Below are 26,664 nucleotides of genomic sequence, written 5' to 3'. Positions count from 1 at the left end.
CATGGAGGCTCTAGGGCTAGTTGGGCCCTAGGTTGAAAGGCTGTGGGCCTTTTGGATTCTTGAGGTCTAGGTTATGTGGGCTTCAAGGGACCAACTCTTTATGGGTCAGGTCTAGGCCCAGGATAGGTGAGATTAGGTCAAGTCATGGGTGTACATGGGCTTGGGTTAACCTAATCTCCCATAGAGTTGGTCATGGGAGTTTTGGGTTTGGGTCACTTGACCCGGTGTTTATATATACATGTACTGTGTATAGGTTGGATGAAGCCAAGTAATAGAAGACTCTTTCTCCCAAGTCTCTCTCTCTCTCTTCTCCCTCTCTCTCCAATAATTCTCCATGCCCCAGGAGCAAGAAACCCTAGGGTTTCTTGCCGCCAGTCCATAAAAGGAAAGAGAAGAAGGGGAGGCGCAAGCCCCTTCCCCCTTGCAGCCGCCTACCAGATCTACTCTCCCCCTCTTGCAGGCACCCAAACACTAGGTCCAGGATCTAAAATTCCTTGAGAAGAGGTTGGTACAAGTCCCTCTCAGATCTGGAGTTGATCTGAGGTCGTTTGAGGCATGGGTGAGATCTCCATCAATAGATCTACAAGAAAGGCTGCAGCAGGACAGATCTGCGAGGTCTGTCTCCATCTATCTTCTTCCCTATCTAGAATACCCCGATTTGAGATCTATAAATTGGAGGACCTCGATCCAGGTCTGATCTGATTGAGTACTAGATCTTGGATTTTTTAGAGGTAGTTTCAGAGGCATTCTTCATCTGGAACAAAAGGCTGACGAAGAAGATAGCAACCAGGCTGATTTCGTCAAGGGCCTTGGATCGTGTCCAGATGACTCCAGATCTATTCGTTGCTAGTTCCGCTGCACCCAAGGTCTGTGGGAGGAGCCGGGATCGTGCTCCAATAAGGTCTTCTCTTGTAAAATTTTTTTTTCATAGTGAAGTTTGCATGCCCCATGGAGGCGAGCCCTTTTGTGGCTGATCCACGTATTTTGATTGTTTTTCTTTTTATTTTGTTTCTTCTTTCTTTCTGCTGCATCACGTGGTACTGAAAGAATCTTGGGAGGTGGTGTCCTGGTCAGACATCTACCCAACAAGTGGTATCAGAGCAAGGCGGTACAAGAACGCAGATTGCAGCGGTGGTGAGCAAGACTGAAGATGGAGAAAACAGGAACAATCAAGATGGAGATCAACAAGTTCGATGGTAAGAGCAATTTCTCCTTGTGACAAGCAAGGGTAAAAGACGTGCTCATCCAACAGGGGTTGATCGATGCTCTCTTGTGCGATGAGAAGCCGACCACCATGGAGGTGCAGGATTGGAAACGGCTACAGATGCAGGTGGTGAGTACCATCCGCATGTACCTGATGGATGAGGTGGTGATCTATGTGCTGAGCGAGACTTTTCCGACGGTGCTGTGGTCGAAGCTCAAGGAGTTATACATGACGAAGTCTCTCACCAACACTCTTTTCCTCTGGAGGCAGTTCTACTAATTGCGGATGACTGAGGGACAGAGTGTGCAGGAGCATCTCAACCACTTCCAGAAGATCCTCACCGACCTCCTCAGCATTGGCGAGAATGTTGAAGAGAAGACCAGGGTGCTGGTTTTGCTGGCATCGCTTCCCCCTTCGTACGAGTCCTTGGTGACTGCTATTCTAGTGGGGAAGAGCACTATCAAGATGGATGAAGTCATCGCGGCGATCCTCCAAAATGAGGTTCTCAGGAGGGAGAACCCAGCTTCGCGCTCAGGTGACTTCTGGAAGAGCAGGAGGCGGTAGACGGAGTGACAGGAGATCGCAACGAGGGCGGTCTAAATCCAGGAGGGACTTGAGCAAAATCAGGTGTTACCGGTGTGAGGAGTTGGGGCATCTAGCCAGAGATTACCTTCAACTTAAAAATCGGACGGTGGCTGCTGTAGCGATGGCCGACAGCGATTCAGATGGAGATGTCCTGGAGATATCTGACGAGGTATCTATTTCTTCCCAGCAGTGGATATTAGATTCTACATGCCCCTATCATGTATGTTGTAGAGAGGAGCAGCTTGACTCCCTGAAGAATAGTGAGGGCACTGTATATCTATCGGATGGATCGAGCTGTGCGATCAGAGGTATTGGGATGGTCAGCTAGAGGACACATGACGGTACAGTGAGGAGATTGGGGGAGGTCCGATACATACCTGATTTCAGGCATAATCTTATCTCACTTAGCAGACTGGATTCAAGAGGCTACAGGATGGTAGCTGGTGGAGGAATCCTGAGGGTGTTACGCGGCGATAGGATTGTACTGGAGGGGAAGAAAGGCAGCAGAGGACATTATTACCTGGCAGGAAGCCCAGTGCGAGGTGGAGCTTTGGGAGTCAGGTGGAGTCCAGAGCGAGGTGGAGCTCCAGGAGGCGGATCGGGCATGAGACAGGAGACTCGAGAGGATGAGAGGCAATGTCGCAAGGTGAGATTTCTATTGCCGCAGGATGATGCCCCGAGTAGGTCTCAGGTCAGGAGGAGCACAGCATACGATGGAGATGGGATCGAGCGCCTGGCTCGACTCTCATGTTTGCCCATCCATGATCAGCAGGTGATTGTCCCGGGGCATGAGGGCGAGGAGATCCAGAAGCTCTCGGAGTTTGGAGGAGGCCGAATATCGAGTCGAAGTGGAGATTGTTAGGATTTGACGTCTCGAGATTCAGCCCATATTGAGCCCACAGCGAGGGTCGCGATGAAAAACAGAGTCCAACGAGACTAAGATCACCTGAAAATGGAGCTCGGATGGAGGAGATACGAGCTTTTGAAGTCGGCATGAGATTCGAGGTGGTGGAGGACCGCCGACGGCCGACGGCGGGCGGCAGCGGTGCGGTTGCAGGCGACGGCACACGGGATGCGTGACCTAGACCCGCGCAGGACACGCGACCCAGGTGGGCAGGCGGCCCAGGCGGGCGCACGGCCCAGGCAGGCGCACGGCCCAGCTAGGCACGCGGCCCAGGCGTGCGCAGGCCCGTGTGCAGGAGCAGGCCGGCCCAGGCCCAGCAGCCTGCTGGCCCTTTGCCTCGGTCCACCATGGACCGGGTGGTCCACGACTGGGCCTGTGGACTGCGTGGGCATTTCTCATGTGTTTCTCACTGTCCACGATACTATTTTGTAGATCGGAGCGCGATCTGAGGGCGTGGGTGGCTCCCGATCTTGATCCAACGGTCCAGAGATTATCTGACTTTGTTTAGGACTCCTAATCCATCTCTAATTAAGTTTTAAGCCCTTTAAATAGGACTGATCGGTAATAGAGAGGGTGTGTGGTTCAATTTTTTACGCCAAGAGAAGAGAGAGATGGAAGTGCTGAGAGAGAAGGAGCAGGAGGCTCTTGGACAGCAGTCGCCAGGCACTTCAAGGGTTCAAGGGATCTTCCAAGAGAGAGAGAGCTTTTGTGAGGGAAACTTCTAGTGAGAAAGAATTGGGTGTACAAGGGTTGAGGTTGAGGTCTCCTTTTGTAAATTTTTTTTTTCATAGTGAAGTTTGCATGCCCCGTGGAGGCGAGCCCTTTTGTGGCTGATCCACGTATTTTGATTGTTTTTCTTTTTGTTTTGTTTCTTCTTTCTTCCTGCTGCATCGCATGGTACTGAAAGGATCTTGAAAAGTGGTGTCCTGGCCAGACATCCACCCAACAATAACCTAACCTTAGGTACCACATATTTATACTTCAGATTTGTCTGATCTCTGGATTCTTCAGACCCAATGCCATCATTATTTACTCAAATAAGTTCACAGATGCATCACCATACAAATGTTAGAGACTTTCTCTAAGAACCAAATCCAAACAGTAGTCATAGAGGTTAAAATGCCCACGACCATAGTGCAACTCTTGCTCTATAGCCAACTCGAAGGGTTACTTCACCTTCCATCAACCATCTACCTTCCTTTAGATCCTATACTGAAGTGTATAAATAAGCACTAGAGTCTAATACTCAACTGGAAGAAAAAAAAAATCATAAGATCAGTTTTGAGTAATTTCGACATACCTTCCAAAGATGTGTCCTTATTTCTTCAAGCTTTCTAGGTATATACCTTTGAACTTTTCAAGATTCCTTAGTTACCAATATATTGATCATTTTAGATAAGGTGCTATAATGATTATTCATATGGTAGTTCACAAACTACCCATATGAAATAAGAAGGGATTACAGGATCAAATCAATTAGTATTTCCTTATGCATGGATTGTTGGAAAATATATCCTAAAGTCAATCATCTAAGTGGTAGATGATTGGAATTAGTATATGAATTATCTAATAATAATAGTTATTTGGTAGATTTATCATAAAAGTTCTATCTTCCTTAAAAGAACTCCTAAATTATGATGAAGCCCTTAGAACCACAATCAATCAATAAAGAAGAATTTATCGGATGGTTCTTAAATTGTTCACGATCAAATGATAAGTTATTAAGAAGGATGATAACTTATTAAGTATAGGTCGCTGTATACCATATGCGTTGATTGTCCTCATAACCAAGTGGTGTGGAGACACTAGTATGACATCCAGGTAAGATGTAGGAGTATATTTGTATTGAACATGACTAATGTAACACTCTACTGTCAAGAGTAGCTAGCTAAGGCCAATGGGTATAAGTGTTCCTTCGATCTGAGATTACCACGGTGACTTGCAAACAACTCACTGTGCTTTGGTGCCGGACTGCCTATATTTTTAATATAGGTTCGAAAGGTTTCTGGATATAGTCAAGTATTTGTGAAGTCGGTGTGTGAGTCAAGATGAGATTGACCACTCCTGATTAACTTCAAGAAGAGAATGTCTCGCTATGTTTCAATTTAGCAAAACCTAGGCCTGGGTAATCTTCGTGAGGAGTCATGGAATTTGCAAAATTTTGAGACATAATAGAGATGACTTGTATGAGTGTTGATAGCATACTCGAAGTCATCTTGAGCATTATTGGTCAAAAAAATGAATTATACGGTAACCATGGGTCAAGATTCTTAGAATGTTGCTTTGCATATATTCGACCTATCTGGACGTCGGGAACCATTGCTAGATGGTTACTTTGACTGATACAAGAATTAGTTCCTATACTACTGACTTAGGTTCGAACCTATAGAGTCACACACATAAAAAATTATAACCTAATCAGATGATTAATCGACGATTGAGAATCGTTCTAAAGTTAAACGATCAATGTGATTGATGTTTGACCTAATGCAATTGTTGTAGGAGGATCAATTAGCAATTGGATTGCTAATTGGCTCAATTTGATTGAGCAATTGGGCTGAGATCAAGTCTAATTGAATTTGATTCAACTAAAATTGATTTGAATTTAATTGGATTAAGTCTAATTAGTTTATTGGATAAGCCAATTGCAAAGGAGAACAAGTCCCTGTTTGACTAGGACTTGTATGCACCTACTTCCTAATTAAGTTAGAATTTAAATCAAAATTAAATATGATTTAATCTGATTTAATTAGACTCTTAGTTAGACTAGAATCACCATTAATTAGGTTGCAATTAATTTGGATTGGGTTCAAAAAACTTGACCTAGTCTACATAAGAATCTTAGTTAGACTAGGATTCCATCTCTTCTCTTGCGCCAACTAAGAAAGCCCACGCCCACTAATTAATTTTTAAATATTTTTTATATGATATCTACATCTAAGAAAAGTGATCTCACACCACTTATTCTAAAGATTTGAATCAGATTTGATTTGGTTCAATATAGAAAGTGATTTGGTTTATTATGGAAAGTGGTTTAGGTTTATTTCCTTTTTGAAAGAGTCCCTCTTCACAAGAACTCTTCTCTCCTCTCTTGCGCCAACTTCCTCCAAGCCTATCCTTTCATTTTGTAGCCCCTTTTATGCTTAATTTCATGCTCTCCATGAATTAGATAAGGGAAGGGGCGTCCAAGAGTTGGATGCCCCATGGACTCCTTGTTAGACTAGGTCTTATGACCTAGTTTACCTTATATAAAGTTGCCGCCCCATATGATAAATATAAAGAGTCTAAAATCTATAGTTTTTTAATAAAAAAAGTAGAGAAGAAAGAGGATGGCATGGGTGCTTTGAGGTGCCAATATCCTTGGAGGAGAGTCTTCAATCAAGAGATCAAAAGTTGATGTCATGTAGAAACAAAGGTTAAGAGAGAAGATTGTTTTCTCTTACTGTTTTCTTTTCAGATTATTCTCTCTTTATTTTATTTTTTTATGTGATAAAATCTAAGAGAGAAAGAGGGATGGCATGGTAGATCTGTGCTCCAATGAGTTGGAGCATGGTGATCTAATTTTGGATATGATTTGATCATGTTCTGATGAGAGAAGAAGAAGAAAAGAAGATCTTCTCTTAAAGTTTATTTTAGAATCCTTCTTCTCCATAAATCATGAAATTTTTCTATGAGAAAAATCAGATATCATAAGATCTGAAAGTTAGAAAAATATCTAGAGAAGAAGGTCTTCTCATGTCCTAGCATAGAGATATTTTCGGGACATCAATCGTTGATGTACTGAAAGAGAAGAACTGTCTTCTCTTAGGACCTTTTTTCTTTTATAGATTATTTTTGATTTTAGAGAGGTCAAAGATTTGACTTCTCTCTTATTTCTCCTCATATTCTTCATCTCCTGAAATATCCAAGAGATCCAAAAAATATTTTTTAGATTAACCATCCGGAGAGATCTGCAAGAAGCTAGTACTTCGAGCGGATCTTCATTCGACGAACCTCTAATTTTATTGCAGCCTCGTGTAGATCACCTGTAGAGATCGGACACATGTGTGGCTCCAAAGAAAACAAAGAAAATTAATCGTAGAGTTCTCGATCCGCATGAAGGTAAGAGATCTAATCTCTTCTCTTATCTAGATGTGAACTAGGTTTTAGATCTGAAACTGTTTCAGATATAGGGTATTGATTTGATCAATACCAAAGCTTTTATTTTCTGATTTATAAATACAATATGACATGTTATAGGTCCTAATTGTAGGGTTTAGTAATCTGATTACATGTATTTGTATATTAAATTATTTAATTTACATAGTAATTCCTTATGCATGAATATATCGAGCTTTTCAAGCTCCTCAGTGTCCTTGATCATTATCAAACAGTAATCATGGACAAACTGTCCATCATGCATCTCATGCACCATTCGACTCTGATCATCTCACAACTATTGTAGATGAGTGAGCAAGTCGTCGGCAGACTACATGTCTTTATGCATGCATTAGAGTTCATCAAACATGGACTCCAATTTATTGCACTTAACTTCATTGTCATTGTCCAGCCATTTGTCAAATATAGCTTGTTGACTATGGATTGGACAAGTGATGATATAGGGATAACCTGATCAAGAATATGGTTTAATTTTTCAAAAAAAATAAGAATTATTTTTAGATTTCTGAACCAGAATATGTAATTAGTTTCAATTAAGTGGTTGATATCTAGGATTCGAATTGGAGAGTTAAAAGCTGATACAATAAACTACAGAGAGTAAAGATTTAATTAGATGATTGTACTTGTAAAAATTCATTCTAAAAACTTTAAAAATAAATAAAAATTTTCACTAATTTTTCGAGTCTCTCACACCTCTCAAGTAGAGAATAGAAACCTATATGCGACAATTAGGCTTCTAGTGGCTTTTTGGCCTAAGGAACTTTCTCTCCTTTTGGCTACTTGTTTTCTAGGAGGTTTGTTCTTCTTAGGGCCCTTAACTGTTCTAGCATTATGGCCCCACTTCAAGCAATTACTACATTTAAGAGAGAAACCACTTCTTTTGATTCTACGTGGGTCTAGTAGATTATCCTCCTCTCTTCTCTACGCAACTTTAGCCTACCACACGATCTCCTTAAGGCAGATGATATGTGAAACTATAAGGGCTCTTAGAATTGAATACCAAGGATATGCTTAACAACTGAGTCAGAGACTTTGAAGAACATATTTTTGGAGTACCTATGGTTTACAAAATGCTCTCTCTCTTTTCCTGAAAATATGATAGCTATAGCTGCATGATAATGGAAAATTTCAATAGATCAAATTTTCAGCATCCACAATCCCTTTTAAGCCAACTATAAAGTGTCATCTAGATGATCAACCTCGAAATTGCATCTTCCACCCTATGTAATGTGGCCGTCCATGACATGTAGCTTAGCTGGTTCGAATTTCTTTTGGATTTTAGGATATATTGGCCCCCATACCTATGCAAAGTCTATCTCTTGGCCGAGAAGAATTGCATAAGAAGCTTTCATATAATTTCCAGTAAAGTTATAATGGGCTTGTCTCTGGTTTCAATGACATAACTATTGAAACATTCACATTTGTTATTCAAAATCATATCAGCCCTTAAAAAATTGATAGAATAATGGAACAATGATTAGTGCAATATCAATATGTATGATAAGCATGCAATTGAATAAGCCTCGCACCTGGGTTTGGGGCTGAATTTATATCTACACTATAAAGATAAATCCAATCTAAGCAATCATTTAGCTGCTTTTGAGTCCAAATCACATAAAACTTTCATTTTAGCTTGAAACCTAGGGGTAATGCAAGTTTTTGTTGCTATATATATTGCTGAAAGGAAAACTAGGGCAGCATGCATGCTAGAGCAACAAATTTTGTATAGGCAATGGAAGCATATTTAATTTGATATGCATCTTCTAGATTATATTTCATGAGATCATCTCTATCATGTTCTTAAGATCTATATGCAGTAAATAAAATTATATTAAAGCAAAAATCATGAAGATCTCATCTTCATCTTTGCGTGGATAGTTATTCACCACAATTGATGATCATGGATATCTCTTTGGTTCTTTTTGAGTCGCACAAGCATTCAGTCTTTACAGGTATCCATGGAACGGATCTAAGAAAGCTTCTCTTTTATTTCTTCATCAAGAAATCAGCAAACAATCTTCAAAGGAGGAAGAAGAAGATGAGAGAACTTCTCTCAAATCAGCAATCCGATCTTGTGCATAGAAAGAAAAAAGTGCCGAACCCTTGGGCATAGAAATCAAGGACGTCCAACTCTTGGGCGTGATGAAGAGAGGAGAGGGAGAGGTGTGGAGAGCTCAAGAAAGAGAGAGAGAGGTGTGGAGGCCATCTTGTTTTGATTGCTTAGAGTCTAGAGATCTCATCTCAAGCCTCTTTTATAGGCTAAAATGGAATCCTATTTGATTTAGAAATTCTATCAAATCAGATCTTTATCTTATAAAGAATTCAAAGTTAATTTTAATTAAGATTCTTAGGACATCTCCACTTGCTCCCTTTTGTTGCTGTGTGTTGTGCTCAAAGAGTTTGGGTAATTATCTTTTATGTAAAAAAATGATTGATTTTTTTTTTAAGACACCATCTATTGGATCATGTCTGGTATAGATTTCAAAGCGCTTCAAATATCTCATTGATCAGAGTACATGGATCTCAAAGTGATAGTTGTGGCATCCATTGGTGGATTTGCAAGAAGGAAGGTGAATCCTGCTTTCACATTAAAGATGCAACCCCATCTTTGTCCAAATAGGCTGTCCAAAAATATCAAGTAATCGGCAGATTGCGTACTAATCGGGACGACGTTTCAAATCCATCCATCGAAAGGCCCGTGATTGAAACGAAGAACAACGCATTTATTATCAACCCCGTATGCGTCCAAGGGTTGGAGGGTAGGACTAGCCAAGGCAGATACTTGAACTCTCCAGGTGGGAATCCATTTAGCTGCGCTCTGCTGCTCTGCTTGGCGGGCAGCCGTTGTCGTGGGAATGGAGCTCCTCGCGCTCCTTCCGACTGCCGGACTCCTCCCCGTAACTCCTTCTTTCGCCCACCGCCCGGTGGACTCCCTTCTCTCATCCGCCAAGCCTACCAACCTCTTCCCTCGCGTCACGACGAAGCCTCGCGCGACCGTCTCCGTCCGGGCGTCATCCTCGCCGCCGCCGCTTTCGACGTCGACGGCCGCGACACTATCGCCTTCTTCTCTGCCTGCCTCTCCTTGTACTCGGTGGGTGGTGGTGATGGAGAAGCCTCCGAACGCCGCTCCCTCGAAATCCGAGGTTATTGACTACTACGTCGAAACCCTAGCTAGTGTTTTAGGCAGGCAAGGATTACATTTTACTTCTTCTCCCGTCATCTTCCTTAATCTTAAAAATACCTTCGATTTTCTTGTTTAAATCTGTTTATCTTTGGGTATTTTAAGCAGTGAGAAGGAGGCTCAGATGTGCATCTATGACGCTTCATGGCAGAACCAGTTTGGCTTCTGCTGTGACATTGATGAGGAGTTGGCTCGTCAGCTCGCCAGTGAGTTTCATGATGAATCGTGGTTTTGTTCGTTTTCTTCTCTTGATAATACCAGTTGGTGCGTATGTCCCTTTACTAATCAGTGAGAGATGCAGCAATCAACTAATAACCTGTATTCCTTACAGTTTTGACGAATTATTCTCACTGTAGAAAGCTGTCTCTAGCTCCCTAATGGACTTTCCGATCTTGGTTCTTGTATTGCCGACTGAAGTTAGCTCAAACTATTGGTACTGTTCTTCTCGTGTTACTAAGTTGTTCTAGGATCTTTGAATTTAGTAGGGCATTGTACTTAGAGTAGGTTCGTCTGCTCTTTTATATCTAGTCTTCAAGACTCAATCGCCCAGAAAGAATAATCTGAGTTCTTAGTTTGCTTCACTCTCGCAATGATCCTTCGGTGATAAAATTTTGAAGCTATATTATACTTCCTGAGAAAATGGTGACGCTATATTGCTCTGTCTTACTTGATCCTTCAAAACAAGAATTTGGCTTGACATCTTTAGATTATCCATATGTTGTAGTATGGATCAGAACCTGCCAATTCCCTATGTAAGGCTTTCCGCCATGCCCATTTCCTCATACACCAGTAAGTTTAGGATGCAGATAATGTCGGAACAACTCAATGGCAAAGTTCGTGAAATAACTGACTACCAGAATTGCTCGTAGTTCATAATGATGATGTAAGATTTATTGAAATATGGAAATAGCACAATTTGGACTCCAAGCACATTGTGTTTTCTGTTTGACGGTTCAGATGCTACCCAAAATGTTGGAAAAGTCAAAATAATAACTTCAAGTTATGACTAATTTCTCATCACAGTAATTATCTGATGAGTGTCCCCCTCTTTTGTTGTAGGAGTGCCAAGGGTATTATCTGTTGGGCCCGATGGGGATGAAATAGCTAGAAAGAAGGATTATAGCTATCCGAATGTCTCATTAACTGACCAACTTGGAGCTGATGGCCGATGTTCTAGGTTTTTTTTGTCAGTGCAAAATAATGAGTACTGGCTAGTTGAAATGGAGAAGCCTGGGGTTGAAATTGTAACAAAGGCACAGATGGTGGACTATTATGCTCAGACCCTAACCAAGGTTTTGGGGAAGTAAGTAGCGCTCTTGTATGTCATTTCTGGCTTTTGCTTCTCTTCCCTTTACCTTTCATTTGAAGGTTCATCAGTGAATTTTTGCAGTGAGAAGGATGCACAAGTTTCCATTTATGATATCTCTTGGGAGAAGGATTTTGGATTTTGTTGCCAAGTTGATGAGGAATGTGCACGGGAACTAGCTAGTGAGTATATGCACAAGCATACATTTAGGTGTCCCTTCATTTTTGCAGTCTAAAGGGAATATTTGTGTTGCAGATGTTCCAGGAGTTCTATCTGTGTGGCCTGATAAGAATTTTGGGTCAGATAAAAAAGATTACAGAGGTTAGTCATATTCACAGTTGGATTATGTCTTATTTACATGTTCAGCACCAGTAATTGTTTTTCCCCCTTTTTTTTGATGTTTATTCTAATACTTTCATGCATTTTGCTGTCCCATCTTGTACTTATGTTAAGCTACATGCAGCCATTATTGTAGAATGTAAATTCATGAATAATCCATTAAATGCCTGTAAGACTTGCATGGTATTGTTTTATTAACTAAAACAAGAAGCTTGCTACTCACCAAGGCAGGGCACTCTGTCTACTGATGTCACTGGTCAAGTCCTTGGAAATTGTGTTATGGCATTTTTTTGGAACTTTGTGAATCATTATAAGCATCTTAGCAACCCTTTTGAAAAAGTTTTATTTTAATTTGTGCACAAAGTGGGACCATTAAAGAAATTAAGAAGTTATTTAAGATAATAAGTGCTATAAAGTAACAGAATACTTGGACATATGCACTGTCTCATTGTTAGTATAACATGAACCTTATGTTATTTTGACAGTGATATCAAAATAGCTGAGTGAACAAAGAAGCAAAAGTATATTAGGCTGACATATTGAGTTGTGTTGATGGATCACACATTCTGGAAATGACCATATGTTTAATATTTCAAACCAGGCATAACTCAAAATTCAATTTATGGAACTTAAAACCACCAAAATCTTAAATTCTAAAATATGGAGAAGAGTCACTTATCTTATGATGCAAAAGGAACCGCATATCTCCTTATCCAAATTCCGTTCATCATCATCATCATCATCTTCTTCTTCTTAGCCATTTCCTCCTTCAATGGCTTGTGCAATCTTTCCCTTAGGATTCCCCCTTTGTCCCTATTTATAGGCAAGGAGAGGCGCTTTACACAAACGGGCTTCACAAGGTCAGTTAATCTACTTAGTTTGGTTGATTAAGTAGGTTGGCACTCTGAGTGATGGAGTAGGGGGATTGTTAGCATGGGTTCATGCTGTGTCAGGAATAAACATACGAGCAGGTAAAAGGACTTAATAATATTTACATGGACTCATTTGCAGGTCCTTTCTTCCTTTTTATTTTTGTTTCTATTTTTTCATTTACTTAAGATTTTACATGTAAATAAGGAAGCAACCTCATCTGAATTCAATAAAAATACTTAAAAACTCAAAAATATCAAAAAAAAAAAAGAAGAAAGGTTTCCCAACTTCAGTTCGAAATCTAGATTTTTGGTGTTGGATCAAAATAACATATTTTACGAGCATTCATGTATTTATCAAATCTTGAGATCTCTTAAATTTATTATATCAAAATATTGCTAAAACCCAAAGGTCCAATTGGAAATGAAATGACCTAGGATCTCACCCAACAAGGCTAGCTAAAAATTATTTGTGGTACTTGGTGCTACTTAAATACCTAAGACCTCCCTAACGCACACTTAAGGTGAGGCTAGACATGCTCATGTAGGTCCTCACACACTCTCTCAGTTCTAGCCTTGGTGTCGTTACTAGGGAAAGATCCAATTAAAAAACATAAATACCATGACCTGTTCATGGTTGGCACTAGAAAGGCTTATGTTGCTCCCCTAGCCATACATGGTTCATATGCTAGGTTGGCCTTAATACCAATATAATGACCTAGAACCTCACCCATAAAGGCTATCCAAAAGGGCATTCCTAGTCACCGTATATTATTGATTATGATTCGTTTAGATTAATGGTGACTTGGTTTATGTTAAGCATCGATCTAGATTGTAGGCCCAAAAGAATAGAATGTTGAAACAAGATGATTCCTCTTAATTCTTACTAAGGTGTTGTGATTCTGGGTGGCAATTGGGTCGGGTCAGACTTAAGGGTCTGGTTGGATACAGATCGATCAAAAATCTGTTAATCCAAACTCAACTTGATTATTAAATAGGTCCAGAATCCAGATTTGAACCTGACTATTGTATTAAACAAGTAATCTAACTCGATCTACAACGAGTTGGAAAAAGTTAAACAGTTCAAACATTTAAATATTGTCACCCCTAGTTGTGATGCCATAACTTTTCAAGTGAAGTGACGCCAACTAGCCCAATTGGTGAAGTTATTGGGTTCTAGTACCCAACGATCGAGTTCGACTCTCGCCTACACCTGAGTACCTAGGTAGGGTGCCCCCTTCCTTTACTTGAAAAAAGAATTTCAAAAGAAGCCATGTGGGACTAAAGATGAAATTTTGGAGAACCATTTTTTTTCAGTTATTCAATACACTAATTAAGGGAGTAGAATGTAGCAAACCAACTAAATAACTAGAGAAATTCATGTTATAAGTGCATGTGTAAATCTAAAATAAGCTAGCTTGTGGAAGCTCTAAGTGCTTTTAATTATCATTTTAGGTGATGTACTTTGGAAACTAATTTATAAGATTTTTTCTTGTGCGGACACTTGTGGTTGTGTTTAGTCCCACATGGGGTGTGGATTAGGGAGTTCTTGGGTATTTAAGTAGGGCCAAAGACCTCAAATAGTATCTAGCCTTTTTGTTGAGGTCCTGGGATAAATGGTATGAGAGCCAATGTAGCCTATAAACCATGTGTACCTAGGGGACACTATAGCACTAGCCTTTGTGGGCTTGATTGTGAGGTGTCGTGATTTTTGTTTTTGATCGGACCCTTTCTTGGCTGGGATGCCAAGTCTTCAGGTAGGGGTATAGTGCGAGGACTTGTGTAGGCGTGTGATTCATCCTACATTGGGTGCACATGTGGGGAGATCTTTGGTATTTAAGCAGGGTCCTTGACCCCAAATACTAAATTCTAGCTAGCCTTTTGGGGCAAGATCCAAGGTCATTACATCATGGAGGGGAAGAAGTTTACTATCACTTTTCATTGCTTTATATGGTTTTGCCGGATAGAAATGTGTTTGTGCTAGATCCTGGCAATGGGATACTAACATAGTTAGCTCCTCTTACGACTTTTTTTGGTCATGCAGAGGGGATATTTTTAACATATGGTGTTTGAAAGCTTAACATGTTGCACATAAGCACTAAAATTTACTTCGGGATAACCATCTTAGGTGGATCTTGTGTGCTGAGAAATTATTGGAGGGATATAGCAGTGTTTTTTTTTCTCCATGAATCGTCTTGGCCTATAAGATTGTCTTTCTTTTCTGGAGACCAACTTTCTTGCTGATGATTGTTCGGATGGCATGGTTTTCTGTTAGATTGCCCCCTCTCTCACTCTCTCGGTCATGCTGAGGAATGTTGAGTGACCACTTTGCACATTGTTAGTCATGGAGTTTGGATGATGACTAGGTCCAATATTTGCTTCTCCATTTTATACAGATTCTTGCCTTTGCCTCAGTTCTATCATATTAGAAACAAAAATTTCATGGAAGGGCTTCATGCTTCTTTATCTAGTGTCCTAACTTTCTGTCTCTTGCTGTTGGGTTGTGCATGATTTACTGGAGCACTGTAGTAAATCTTTTTTCTCTTTGATTTCGAATGATGATCACTGTTGCTTGTAAAAGAGAAAAAAAAGGTTCTTGTCTTTTAGTTACTGTGTTACAATATTTAGAATATTTTAGATCTTAAGAAACTTATGACCATTGTCTGAGTTTCCATTGTAGTATGGCATGTTTAATTTTCAGGTTAATAAATCATGACAGTAATTACATATTCAGTTTCAGGTGATACTTGTGGGAACCAGACTTAAACATTCATTTAACTTCATACATCGCATATATATTTTTTTCCAGACATGCATATAAACTGCCTGCATAATATACATAGTAATAATGATGCAGGTGATGAAAAATCGAAGGGACTGCTGGATTCATCAGGAACCAATAAGATACCTGATGTGAAAACCAAAAGACTTTTTGTGACTGGTAAGATACCTCCTTTATTAATTTTAGTTCCTCCCTTCAGTGCTTTCAACAATCTTCTTTAAAAACTGTTATATCATTTTTCCCAGTAAGAACTATTCATACAGAAGTTTAAATCAGGACATTAACTATGATGTTCTGGACTTCAGCTTACTAGTTGATTAAGAAGCTAAAATAGGGACAATTTATGTATAAGAAATGTGATTGATGCTAGGCACAGCTTTCTCTTGTTTGGTCCTTTTCTGTAGGCTTAATTCTCCTCGAGCATTATCTTGAGCTATTAAAGTTTTTGATTGTACGTTCAAAATACTTTATTCTTTAGTCGACAAGCCTTATCCAATTTATGAAGGATTGCCTGCAATTAGGGGTTGCATCCATCTTTTTGATCAACCTACTAATAAATCATGGTGTTGGATCCCTTGGAGGCCCGTGCTGTCTCCCTCGTCCATTTCTGTTCCTAGTACCACTTTGAACCAAATGGAACACATGGCTTCCAATAAATCTTGTTCTGTCTTCTGCTCCTAGCTTCTAAAAGTCATTTTTGAGGCTCAAATATAAACCAAGCCAAACTAGAACACATTCTTAAGCATAAAAATAGACTGATGCTGCAATGCAATGATAGTTTCTTTTTTTTCACATGTTTTTTCTTGAGCAGTACTTGTCTGGACCCTTTATTTGAAGAATAGCATTTTTTTTCGGGAAGTTATGTTCCAGGGATGTAACTTTTGTTCTAAATTCATGATATTACATTTATATTTGCTGCTAGTTATGAAGATTCAAACACTTTTAGTCTTTATAAGAATCCATTCCATGTTTGAAAATTGGGGCATTGATTTTGTGTCCGGTATAGCCCCAAACAGGAGCAAACATGCAGGAAGAAATGATGTCATGTCTTTTTGTTCTCGATTATGGAGCATGCATGATTGCCGTGGGAATCATTGGAAGCTTCACGATCATATTGGCTTGTCATTTAGCTGGATACTACATTAAGTTAGTTGGTCCAGATGCGGGGCCATGTTGGGTTGTTTTGCTCATGTGATGGTGGAGCCTAACAGGCTGTGAAATTTAGGGTGTTATGCCTTATCTCTTTCAATAATTGGCTTATAGAGAAAGCAATGCTTGGATTTGCCACACGATGCTTCACCTTGAGCTCAAGATAACATATAAAATAAACATGTTCATTTTTATCATAGCATGCATGCACGTGGCTATTGGCCTCGTGGTTCCTCACATGGCTATTGACCCCCTCTTGGCTCCTCTATTGTAGACATTTTAAGGAAGAGGAAGAAAGAGGGTTGTGGATCTATTATAAAGCATTGACGTAGATACAAGATATGAACATGACATGGTATGGATAGCAGACAAATCTTAAGTAGGATGCATATAACTAGGATACAACAAAAGATATATGTATAAAAATACAACAAAAGATATATACGCGCGCGCGCGCGCACGCACACACACATATATATATACACATGCACATACATATATACATATACATATACACATACATATATACATATGTAAATACATATATGTATATACATATACATATATATGTATATGTATATGTATATATACATATATATATCTGCGCGCGCGCGCATGTGTATGTATGTATATATATATATATATATATATGTATATATGTATATGTGCGTGTGTACACACCCACACATATATATATAGACATATATATGTATACACACACACATATGTATATATGTATGTATACATATATATAGATACATCTATGTATATACATACATGTATGTACGTGTATACATGTATGTATATATACACATACATACATACATATATATATATATATCTATGTGTGTATATGTATATCATACATGTATGTATACACACACATGTATGTATGTGTATACATATATGTTGGGTATAAAATACCCCCCAGTCGAAGTTCGTGACAGGAGTGACCCTCCGGGGATTCTACCAACTTCCGACCTTCAGTGACATCTCTCCGAACCTCTCTGGCGGCCAAGCCTCCACAACACTCTCAAGTTTTGCCGACGGATAAGCTCCCACCAGCGTCGATCGGATTCTTCGCGACGGACAGACTCCACCTAAGTTTCCACGACGATCGACCACCTTCTAGACTTTGTCCGGACTCCTACGGGAGCCGGACTTCATCCCCGGCTCCGGCTGCAGGAAGACTTCGTCCGGACTCCTACGGGAGCCGGACTTCGCCCCCGACTTCAATTGCAGGTAGACTTCGTCCGGACTCCTACGGGAGCTGGACTTCGCCTCCGACTTCAGTTGCAGGTAAACTCCGTCCGGACTCCTATGGGAGTCGGACTTCGTCCCCGACTCCGGCTGCAGGAAGATTTCGTCCGAACTCCTACGGGAGCCGGACTTCGCCCCCGACTTCAATTGCAGTTTGACTTCGTCCGGACTCCTACGGGAGCCGGACTTCGCCTCCGACTTCAGTTGCAGGTAAACTCCGTCCGGACTCCTATGGGAGCCGGACTTCGTCTCCGACTCCGGCTGCAGGAAGACTTCGTCCGAACTCCTACGGGAGCCGGACTTCACCCCCGACTTCAATTGCAGGTAGACTTCGTCTGGACTCCTACGGGAGCCGGACTTCGCCTCCGACTTCAGTTGCAGGTAAACTCCGTCCGGACTCCTATGGGAGTCGGACTTCGTCCCCGACTCCGGCTGCAGGAAGACTTCGTCCGAACTCCTACGGGAGCCGGACTCCACCCCCGACTTCAATTGCAGGTAGACTTCGTCCGGACTCCTACGGGAGCCGGACTTCGCCTCCGACTTCAGTTGCAGGACTTCGTCCCCGACTCCGGCTGTAGGAAGACTTCGTCCGAACTCCTACGGGAGCTGGACTTCACCCCCGACTTCAATTGCAGGTAGACTTCGTCCGGACTCCTACGGGAGCCAGACTTCGCCTCCGACTTCAGTTGCAGGTAAACTCTGTTCGGACTCCTATGGGAGCCGGACTTCGTCCCCGACTCCGGCTGCAGGAAGACTTCGTTCGGACTCCTACGGGAGCCGGACTCCACCTCCGACTTCAATTGCAGGTAGACTTCGTCCGGACTCCTACGGGAGCCGGACTTCGCCTCCGACTTCAGTTGCAGGTAAACTCCGTCCGGACTCCTACGGGAGCCGGACTTCGTCCCCGACTTCGGCTGCAGGAAGACTTCGTCCGGACTCCTACGGGAGCCGGACTCCGCCCCCGACTTCAGTCGCGGGCAGACTTCGTCCGGACTCCTACGGGAGCCGGACTTCGCCTCCGACTTCAGTTGCAGGTAAACTCCGTCCGGACTCCTATGGGAGCCGGACTTCGTCCCCGACTCCGGCTGCAGGAAGACTTCGTCCGGACTCCTACGGGAGTCGGACTCCACCCCCGACTTCAATTGCAGGTAGACTTCGTCCGGACTCCTACGGGAGCCGGACTTCGCCTCCGACTTCAGTTGCAGGTAAACTCCGTCCGGACTCCTACGGGAGCCGGACTTCGTCCCCGACTTCGGCTGCAGGAAGACTTCGTCCGGACTCCTACGGGAGCCGGACTCCGCCCCCGACTTCAGTCGCGGGCAGACTTCGTCCGGACTCCTACGGGAGCCGGACTTCGCCTCCGGCTTCAGTTGCAGGTAAACTCCGTCAGGACTCCTACGGGAGTCGGACTTCGTCCCCGACTCCGGCTGTAGGAAGACTTCGCCCGGACTCCTACAGGAGCCGGACTTCATCCCCGACCTCGACTGCAGGAAGACTTCGTCCGGACTCCTATGAGAGCCGGACTCCGAGCTCCTCTCAGATGGGTAGCTAGCCATTTCTCTCCGCCGGACACCCCAATCGAATTTCGGCCGGCAGGCCGCAGTAACGGCCACAACTTTGCTCCACTTCCTGCGGCGGATTCTGCGCGGCTCCACCACTCCCTGCAACAGGCTCCACGCGGCAGGCCGCAGTAATGGCCACGACTCTGCTCCACTCCCTGTGGTGGATACTGCGCGGCTCCATCACTCCCTGACGAGTCGCGACAACGGACGCCTCTCCACTCTCCGCAACAGATTCCACGTGGCGAGCCATGGTGACAGCCACGACTCCACCCCATTACTCTTCATAATAAACTCCTGGCTCCGGGCGGCCCACTACTAGGCGGTTACAAACGTCACTATCAATCCGTTGCTCCCTCCGCCTATAAAAAGGGGGCCCCAGATACGTTATTCTCTAAGCTCTAATTTCTATCTCAAAAACTCTGCTAAAATTTTCGTTCGAGCACTCCATTCTTGTTGAGACAGAGAACTGACTTGAGCGTCGGAGGGTCTTGCCAGAGCAACCCCAACTCCGGTTTAGACTTCTTTTGCAGGTCCCGACGGTGACCGCGACTCCTTCGACTCCAGCTTCTCCGACGCAGACGGATTTTTGCACCAATAGGATTGGCGCTAGAGGAAGGGTCTTGTGTCTTCGCGGTACCCTTGTTCTTAAAGGAGCGCTCAACGGGACCGCCTCCGGTCATCTTTTCCAGCGTCCACTCCTTCCCCTGCTAGATCTTCGCCCGATGCCTCCCCGCAAGGCATCCGCACGGCGACCCATGGCCTCTGCGGTCAGATCTCAGGCTCCGGCCTTGCCTCCAGTTCCCAGGCTCTCCCTCCGGCAACGGCCGTCGGCATGGAGCGGTCTGACAATCGGCCTCCGACGGATTTCGCCAACACCATCTCGGAAGAATCCTGGCGGGGAGCGACCGGCGTATTGGCCGGACCTCCCAAACGGCGAAAGAGCGAGGAATCCATAACTTTCACTGAAGAAGATGCTTGGGGAGTTCAATTTCCTCATAACGACGCAGTTGTAGTTTCCTTGAATATAGGTAATTACGATGTCCGCCGCATTCTAGTCGACAATGAAAGTTCGGCCGACATTTTGTTCTACGACGCCTTCTCAAGAATGTCCATCTTTGACGGCCATTTGGGGCCGATTAGCTCTCCTCTGGTAGGGTTTACCGGCGATGCTATCCCGGTGGAGGGAGTAATAACTTTGACTGTAGCTGCGGGTCGATATCCAAGACAATCCAGGGCTCTGGTGAATTTCCTGGTGGTGAAGGCACCGTCAGCCTACAACGCAATCCTCGGCCGACCTGGCCTCAACGCTCTCCGAGCCGTCGTGTCAACCTATCATTTGAAATTGAAATTCCCTACCAACCAGGGGGTCGGAGAAGTCAGGGGAGACCAAGCCCTGGCCAGGCACTGCTACAACATAGCCTTGCAAAGAAGTGACCAATCCGACCTCTGTCCAGTTGATGGGCTGGACGCCCGCGACGACCTCGCTGAGGAGAGGGGCGGCCCAATCGAAGATCTGGTTTCGATCCCTTTGAACGACGGGAATGCAGAGCATGTGGTGAAGATCGGCTCCAACCTGGGGGAAGAGGTGCGGACGCATCTCATCGATTTTCTACGAAAGAATGCGGACGTTTTCGCTTGGGTTCCAGCAGATATGCCGGGGATTGACACGGAAGTCATGGAACACCGTCTGGCCGTCGATCCAAAGCATCGACCGACGAAAGAAAAAATTCGAGGTCATGCACCGGAGAGGCAGAAAGCGATAGCCGAGGAAGTGGACAAACTCCTGAAAGCCGGATTCATTAGAGAAGTCAATTATCTTGACTGGATTTCCAACGTCGTCCTAGTCAAAAAGGCAAACGACAAATGGAGGATGTGTATAGACTTCAAAAAGCTGAATAAAGCCTGCCCAAAGGACAGCTACTCTCTGTCCAGAATTGATCAACTGGTGGACGCAACCTCGGGCCATGAGCTTCTCACCTTTATGGACGCATTCTCTGGCTATAATCAAATCAGGATGGCGCCGGAAGACGAAGAAAAGACTGCTTTCATTACTAACCGTGGCCTTTACTGTTACAGAGTCATGCCTTTCGGCTTAAAAAATGCAGGCGCAACCTACCAACGGCTGGTGAACAAAATCTTCAAGGAGCAGATCGGCCGCAATATGGTCTACGTGGACGACATGCTCGTGAAAAGCAAATCTTTCATGAACCACGTCGCCGACCTCGAGGAGATCTTCGACGCCCTCCGAAAATATAAGATGAAGCTGAACTCGACTAAATGTGTTTTCGGAGTGACCTCGGGGAAGTTCCTGGGCTTCATGGTATCGGGGCGCGGAATTGAAGCCAATCCAGAGAAAATTCGCGCCATCTAGGAGATGGCCGCCCCGAAGTCGATAAAAGAGGTTCAGCGCCTTACAGAGAGGGTAGCAGCCCTGAATCGCTTCGTTGCGAGGTCAGCCGAACGGTGCTTACCCTTTTTCCAAACCCTCAAGCGGCCAAAGAACTTCTGTTGGACCGCTGAGTGCCAACAGGCGTTCGAAGAGCTAAGGAGCTACCTCGGCTCGCCTCCGTTGTTGGCGAAGTCCGAGCCTGGAGAGGAACTGTTTTTGTACCTGGCGGTCTCCCCCATGGCTCTCGCAGCAGTCCTTGTCAAGGAAGAGGCAAAAATCCAACGGCCGATCTACTACGTCAGTCGCGCATTGAGAGACGCCGAAATCAGGTATACTAAATTAGAAAAACTTACGCCCTGTTGATTGCAGCCCGGAGGCTCCGACCCTACTTTCAAGGGCACACCGTAACGTTGCTCACCGACCAACCGATCAAGGCGATTCTGCACCGGACGGATGCCTCCGGAAGGATGGCGAAATGGGCGATCGAGCTTACAGAATTTGACATCAACTATCGACCTAGACCAGTAGTGAAAGCTCAGATATTCGCAGATTTTATAGTGGAGTGCACTATCCCGGAGGAGGCCGAATCTGAACAGGGCGAAATTGACGGCCTGGAGCCCCGACCGAACTCCCCCGAAGAAGAAGCAGACCCCCCTGGTTGCTTTTGGGCCCTCTACGTGGACGGATCTTCCAACATGTCGGGCGCAGGCGCGGGCCTGATTTTGATCAGTTCAGAGGGAATCGTCACGGAGTACGCTCTGCGCTTCGAGTTGTCCGTAACAAACAATGGAGCGAAATATGAAGCTCTGATCGCAGGATTGAACATCGACAAAGAGTTGGGAGTAGATAGGCTCCAAGTTCACAGCGACTCCCAATTGGTAGTGGGATAAGTCAGTGGAAACTACGAAGCACGAGAGGACAGCATGGCTAAGTATCTTGAAAAAGTAAAGGAGCTCGTCCCCGCCTTCAGTAGCTTCAACATCAGGCAGATTCCAAGGATGGAAAATACCAGGGCCGATCTCCTCTCCAAGCTGGCTATGCTGGCTCCGGCTGAATTGCCCAAGGGTGTTCTCTTTGAAGTTCTGAAGTGCTCGAGTACGGAAGAATCGCGGCCCGTGATGGAAATTGACCACGAGCCCAGTTGGATCGACCCACTGATAGCATACCTCAGAGACGGGTTCTCCCTCATGATGCAAAAGAAGCTCGGAAACTTAGAAATCAAGCCTCTCGATACATCCTTTATGAGGGCAAGTTATACAAGAGATCATACTCTTTGCCTCTTTTAAAATGTCTCCGGCCTTCGGAAGCTGACTACGCCTTGTGGGAGATGCATGAAGGAATCTGCGGAAGCCATCTGGGGGCTAGATTCTTGTCCCACAAGTTGCTCCGCCAAGGATATTACTGGCCGACTATGCATCGTGACTCAATTGAATACGTCAGAAAGTGCGACCGATGTCAGAGATATGCCAACATCCAGAGACAGCCCGTTACCAAGCTTACACCCTTGAGTGCCCCATGGCCGTTTGCACAATGGGGGATGGATATCCTTGGACCCTTTCCCGTGGCATCGGGGCAGAGGAAGTTCCTCCTGGTAGCGATTGACTATTTCACCAAGTGGGTCGAGGTCGAACCGCTGGCGAAAATCACAGAAGCTAAAGTGCAAGACTTCGTCTGGAAGTCAATCGTTTGCAGGTTCGGCTTGCCGAGAACCCTAATTACTGATAATGGGCGGCAATTCGCAGGAGCGAGATTCGTCGAATTTTGTGAGGACCTAAACATCTCCCACAACTTCACGTCCGTAGCCCATCCTCAGGCGAACGGCGAAGCTGAAGTAACCAACAGAACTCTGCTGCAAGGGATCAAGATAAGGCTCGAAAAAGCGAAGGGAACTTGGGCAGACGAACTTTATCATGTGTTGTGGGCGTACCGAACTACCCAAAGACTGCCCATGGGGGAGACCTCCGCTCTAGCCTTCGGAACAGAGGCCGTTATCCCAATTGAGCTCAAGCTTCCGTCGGCACGAGTCGTGGCATTCAACGAGCATCACAATTCGCAAGGTCTTAAAGCCAACCTCGACTTGTTGGAAGAAAAGCGGGAGGTAGCTCAAGTTCGGATGGCAGCTTACAGGCAGAAAGTCGCCCGCTATTACAACTTCCGGGTCAAGAATAAAGTCTTTAGAGCAGGAGATTTAGTGCTTCGATGAGCCGCCGTCTCGCAACCTTAGGATCGAGGGAAGCTCGCCCCAAATTGGGAAGGCCCATACGAAGTCAAAGAAGTAGTCCGGTCCGGAACTTATTACCTCAAGGAGCTCGGAGGAGCAGACCTCCCGCGACCATGAAGCTCTGAAAATTTACGAATGTATTACCGGTAACTTCATTTTTAATAAAAGTCTTATATCCACATGTCTTCTCTCTTGGCACGAGCCTATATCGACAGGACGATCGAAACAAACCGTGTTAGGAATAGGAGGAGAACCTCATCCTAACATGAGCAAAGTCGAAGGCCCGGTTATATTTAGATCGGATGGGAGGAGAGGCCCTGCAACACCCATATGTGCCCCCACAGCCATGTTAGGAACAGGAGGAGAACCTCGTCCTAACATGAGCAAAGTCGAAGGCCCGGTTACATTTAGACCGGATGGGGGAAAAGGCCCTGCAACGTCCATATGTACCCCCACAGCCACGTTAGGGACAGGAGGAGAACCTCGTCCTAACCTGAGCAAAGTCGAAGGTCCGGTTACATTTAGACCGGATGGGGGGAGAGGCCCTGCAATGCCCATATATGCCCCCATAGCCCTGTTAGAGACAAGAGGACCTCGTCCTAACCAGAGCTGAAACCTATTACGACAGAAATAGGGGAAGAACCTCGTTCCGACACCAATTAAGGTCTGGTCATTCAAGATCGGATGGAAAAAAGGGGACCTTCCCAGCGGCCCCTTCGCGCTCTCGCGACCCCACCAAGAGCAGAGGGAAAACCCTCACTCGAAAAAGAAAAAGGAGAAAGGGGAGGAGAGTTAAAAAGGAAAGCGACGGACTGCGTCAGCGACAAATGAAAAACAAACAGCATCAAAGATGCAGGGAACCTCGTCCCAGCAAGGATTGGGGTTCTTATCAAAAACTCCGGCCTTCAAGAAAGCTCTCAACGCAAGTCCGAGATAAGACGACTTCCTCAGGGTGATGAGAAGCTCGAACCTCCGAGCTCGAACTCTGAAAGGGGGCGTCAAACCCGAGCGACCCCGGGCAAATCTGCGGCCATGGACGAAAGGACGGGTCAATGCGACGGCAATCGGGTACCTCCGAACGGCATCGATTTCAAGCAAGGCAAAAGCCGAAAGAAGCTCGGCAAGCGACAATTCAACATATGGGTAAAAGAGGTAGCGAAAAATTTTCTTCTCATGTTATTTATTAAATATGCATTACAGAGCCATTAAGGCTGAAGAAGAAGGATGACTGGAAAAGCGAGTCGACGCGGCAACGACCAGAAACCTCCGGACGACGTCAAAAAAAAAAAAAGAAAGAAAAGAAAAAGAAAAAGAAGGGAATACAACTATAACAATGGTAAATGAAAAAAGTTCGGCAGGCAGCAATTCGATGCAAAGTGCGGACGAAGTAACAAAATCTCCTTCTCATTATTGATTAACAAGGTGTACGTTACAAGGCCCTTGGGGCCGAGGAAAAAGAACATTACTACAAGGCTCAAAAGGAACACGTTGGAGACCACTTCAAACTCCCAACTTCTCCTTTCGGTTCCATCCTTCTCGGCAGCATTTTCCAGTGCGTGTGATAGATCCCTCAGCTCTCGCCCCCCGCCTCGTTCCGCTCCATCGTCGAAACCCCAGCCCTAGGGGAAAAAGGGAGGGATAGAATTCAAGGGGCAGCGACGGCGACGGCAGCAGCAACGACGACCTGCATCGAGAAGAATCGGAAGTACCCCGGAGGCCGCGATGGTGCCGAAGGCATGCACCACCACCGTGTGCTCCACGACAACCACCGTCCTAGGTACTTCGGCAAGGTCGGCATGCGCTACTTCCACCGTCCCCGCAACAAGTTCTACTGTCCCACCGTCAGCGCCGACCGCTTCTGGTCCCTCGGCCCCGACGACGTCAAGAATCTCGCCACAGCTTGTGACGACAACTCTGCCCCCTTGACCGGTGTCACCCCGTTCAACTACTCCGAAATTCTCGGACGGAACGCGCTCATCGGTTGTTTCCGTTATTAAATCCTTGTTGTTGAAGGAATTCTCCCTTGAGCCCCCTTTGAGGCGGTGGGAACCCTCAGTGACAGTTCGACAGCCAGAGAATTCGCAGGCCGCTGTTTTCCCCCTCATACTTATCTTGATCTGTGGCATCCTCTCGAGGTTGGCTTTCGGGGCAGAAGCCCCGATGGGAGAACCCCTCGAAGGGACTCGGAAGACTGAAGGCGGTGGGGAGCCGGTGGAGATGGCGAAGCCTGGTGCGAAGAGCGCTTAGAGTCAAAAAGGGCGTCGATGGAGTGACTAAACTCTCAGGCAGAAGAAAGGTGTCAACTCTCAGGCGAAGTGAAATCCCTGGAGGGAAGGAGAGGGTTTAAATAAGCGACGGGGCCTGGCGCAGTTATGGTGGCGGATATCCCTAAGTCCACCAGCGCCCGCCACGTGTCCCACTCACCGTGACGTAGGGTTAGCTGCTTGCGGAACCATTATGGTGTGGCGCTTAGGACTACGCATCGGGGGAAATTCCGAAAGGACCCTTCGGATCGCCCTAATCGGAAAAAGACTCCAGCACGTGCATTGAATGCCAAGATTTTCGAGGGCGGTCGTGTGCGGAATTCAAGGAAACGACTTCGGCTGTGAAAATTTTTCTGCACTTCCTTCGCTCGAAACTCGAACTCGGAAGTAGGGGGATTGGTGTTGGGTATAAAATACCCCCCAGTCGAAGTTCGTGACAGGAGTGACCCTTTGGGGATTCTACCGACTTTCGACCTTCGGCGACATCTCTC

At 44.8% G+C, this 26,664-nt stretch overlaps 1 protein-coding gene across 6 annotated transcripts in view; it reads left to right on the top strand.

The window, feature by feature from the left end:
- The first annotated feature begins 9,527 nt into the window (after positions 1-9,527).
- Positions 9,528-26,664, top strand: part of LOC105035537 (organelle RRM domain-containing protein 1, chloroplastic) — an 80,235-nt gene continuing 63,098 nt past the window's right edge. Inside the window, exons 1-6 of one of the 6 annotated variants that reach the window (XR_003799333.2) lie at positions 9,528-10,038; positions 10,138-10,238; positions 11,092-11,335; positions 11,423-11,520; positions 11,594-11,659; positions 15,404-15,487. Coding sequence is in view for 5 of the 6 variants with exons in the window: in XM_029261981.2 (XP_029117814.1) it covers positions 9,707-10,038; positions 10,138-10,238; positions 11,092-11,335; positions 11,423-11,520; positions 11,594-11,659; positions 15,404-15,487 (925 nt within the window). In the remaining variant the exon portion in view is untranslated. The remainder of the gene's footprint in view (positions 10,039-10,137; positions 10,239-11,091; positions 11,336-11,422; positions 11,521-11,593; positions 11,660-15,403; positions 15,488-26,664) is intronic. The other 5 variants (XM_029261981.2, XM_029261979.2, XM_010911122.4 and 2 more) reach the window with 5 other exon arrangements.

Source organism: Elaeis guineensis, chromosome 3, assembly GCF_000442705.2.
Source record: "Elaeis guineensis isolate ETL-2024a chromosome 3, EG11, whole genome shotgun sequence".
NCBI lineage: Eukaryota > Viridiplantae > Streptophyta > Magnoliopsida > Arecales > Arecaceae > Elaeis > Elaeis guineensis.
Note: the sequence above shows the minus strand (reverse complement) of the source record. Positions and strands in the feature narration are given on the sequence as shown.